General features: G+C 36.3%; 1 protein-coding gene across 1 annotated transcript; it reads left to right on the plus strand.

Annotated features, from left to right (window-relative positions):
- On the plus strand, nt 969-2,147 carry LOC109829346 (transcriptional regulator SUPERMAN-like). Its single transcript, XM_020396479.1, has one exon. It carries the CDS (start codon nt 1,212-1,214, stop codon nt 1,938-1,940), a length of 729 nt encoding a protein of 242 aa, XP_020252068.1. The 5' UTR covers nt 969-1,211; the 3' UTR covers nt 1,941-2,147.

Below are 2,987 nucleotides of genomic sequence, written 5' to 3' on the forward strand. Positions count from 1 at the left end.
TTTCATGTTAACATGGATAAAAAAGACTTTTCACCTATTAAAAGTAACATTTATTACATGGAGAGGAATTTTGCGTGGAGAAAGAAATTGGATGGTAAATTAGACTTTGATTGGTTGAGAGGCAAAATTAAAAGTACGTAGTTATACTATGAGGGGTACATATATGGAGAAAACCCTTGAAATTATACTTTTGAGAATTTTTATAATGTCCCAGTATGATAATATATTATAGTCGAAGAAATGCTCACATTAGTTATTATTTATGTAATATTTTCAGTAAATTTCCAGAAAGATGAGAATGGCACACTTCTTGATCAACTAGTTCTAAATGAGAGTATATATACATATTTTAGTCTCTCAGTTTAATCACTATACATGCTTTTAACTTTTCAGCTAGACAACACTTGGATTAAGAAATTAACTATTCATTTTGATACCGACTCATTAACTAATGAAACACTATTAATTAGAAATAAAAAAAAAGAACATGAATACAAATCAAACAACAAGAAGAAGTACCATAAAATGTCATTCTGAATAATCCTGGACGTTATTTTCCTTTAAAAACCTTAGAAATAACCCTAAATTAATTATATATATATAGACATATAGAACTCTGTGCTGACTTATGCGTGACCCCATCACATCTCAAACAGTCGCATTACTGTGTAAGGCGATGATCTCTTGGAAAAGTGGTGGTTGAAGTAGGCCCATCCACACATAGAATGTAGCCTACTGCATGTCCTTCAAAGTTTCAGTGATCGTCGATCTTCTCCCTTTTAGCTCAAAAAAATCCGCTGTTAATTAAGTATTACTCACCAACCTTTAACAGGGTGGTCTTTAAAGGAAGACAAAAGCTTGTCTTGTCCTTATATAACACTCTTTTATACTTGCATATTCGCTTATTAACGAAATCACTAGATTGAGAGGGGGAAAAAAGAAGAAGGAAAAAAAAAAAGAAGAAAAGAAAAGGAAAACCCATGACCTAATATTATCTCAGGACTTTTCCTCTCTCTCTCTCTCTCTCTCTCTCCTTCCCCCTCATAGATTCTCTATTCTAGTATTCAACTTGGATAGAGATGCTTGCATCCATCTTTATCTCCCTCTAGCTAGCTCCTTCAATATTATCACAACTTCACAAATTTCTTATTCTCCCCTTCTCCTCTAATTGATTAAATTCCCCCTTTAAGAGATCTCTAGCCCTATCATCCATGAACAGTGCAATGGAGCAAACGAGGTATTGGATGTGGGCGAGAAAGAAATTAAACAACAACAACACTACAAGGCCTCCTCCTCCTCTCTTCAATTCTCCATTAATCTCTTCAAGCTCCTCCTACCATGAATCATGGGAGGAGCAGGCCTTTGCTGAGGACTCTGCTGGTCTCTTAGGAGGCTGCATATGGCCTCCGAGATCCTATTCATGTAGCTTCTGCCGGAGAGAGTTCCGGTCAGCCCAAGCCCTGGGCGGCCACATGAACGTTCACCGAAGGGATCGGGCTAGGCTGAAACAATCCTCAAGTCCAATTGATGAAGATCAAGTTGGCTCCATGGAGTACTATACCCCTAACCCTAACCCTAGTCCCAGCCCAAACCCTAACCCTAATTCTGGTGCTATTGGGTCGTCACTTCCCTCTTTTGTAAATCCGATGCCCCTTCGTCTGCCAAGCGCCTTGGAGTTGAGGCTTGAGTTAGGGAGTTTTAAGGTGAGGGAGGTTGGGAGCAAGGGGAAGAGAGATCGGGACGAGGATGATGAGATTGATGCGTATAGTAACAAGAGGCAGAGGAGTGATCAACAACTTGGCTTTCCTTCCATCGTCAAGCCATCTTCGGGAGATTTTCAATTCGTCAGCCGATCAACTGAGGTACTTAAACTTAGCCCTAGCCCTGTTGAAGAGATAGATCTTGAGCTTAGGCTTGGAGATCCACCTAAGGTGAAGTAGATCAATTATCATGTGTTTTGTGTTTGAATTTGTATGTGTATGCACTTGTATTTTCCTTTGCATTTCTTTTTTCCCCCCTTCCAATATTTCATCTTGTTGAGAAAAGGCCAACCATCTTTCTCAAACATGAAATAGGCTGCCTGAATTGTTATAAAGAAACTCTCTTTGAATGATGATTGTAATGAAAGCTCTTTTGATTTTCTATTATGCCTAGCTAGCTAATTAATTCATTCCAGCTATTTCATCCTCTTAATTACCTGAATTAATTTTACATAGATTGATATACATGAGACAGTATAATCGGAAAAAGTTTCTTGAACTTTTTGTGACAAAAGAGAGGGATTTTGCGCCTATCTACCCTAACAATTAATCATCAGAGTTCAAAACATTTCAGTAAAAAGTGTTGGAAAATTAAATTTGATACTCAAATTATATAGAACAGTGTGTTTAATTTTAAGCCATTATTTGTCCATATAATTAGTTCCTTTTTTGTCAAAAATATGTGAATTTTATCCTTTCTAAACAGACTTCCTCTATGTCAAATCTGATAATCTTTACATCTTTCAGCTATAATATTTTTCAGAACTAATTGTTCAAAGTTTCTAACGTATCTTCCTTCTATAGTAACAATATATAGGAATATATAAAGCTTGCTAATGTTTCTTGCTAACCTCCTCATGGTGATCCTATGCATGTTTTTTGCAAGGATAGGTCATGGTGAGTTAGATGTCGCCTCAATTCAATTTTATAAAATAGTTGTTTAATTTTTTGTTATAATTTGCTAGTCAGAAAATTAAGCTTTTTAATTTCTTTAATGTCCTGATATTTAGCAGCACACAAGGAGACTCATGATATTGCGTTTATAGCTTGACCTCATCCATTCATCCAAAAATAATAGCCATGGATGGATTAAATATCATCCATGTACATATGCACACGAACTCACACATATAGATCTAGAGTGATCAGTCGTATGTTAGATTCTTAACTGTGGTTTGACATAATCCATCCATTCAAGAATAATGGTCACCTATCGTCTGTATGAGT

This window comes from Asparagus officinalis, chromosome 2 (genome assembly GCF_001876935.1).
Source record: "Asparagus officinalis chromosome 2, Aspof.V1, whole genome shotgun sequence".
NCBI lineage: Eukaryota > Viridiplantae > Streptophyta > Magnoliopsida > Asparagales > Asparagaceae > Asparagus > Asparagus officinalis.

Coding starts and splice junctions, on each gene's coding strand:
- LOC109829346 (XM_020396479.1), top strand. CDS start 1,212: ATGAACAGTGCAATGGAGCAAACGAGGTATTGGATGTGGGCGAGAAAG.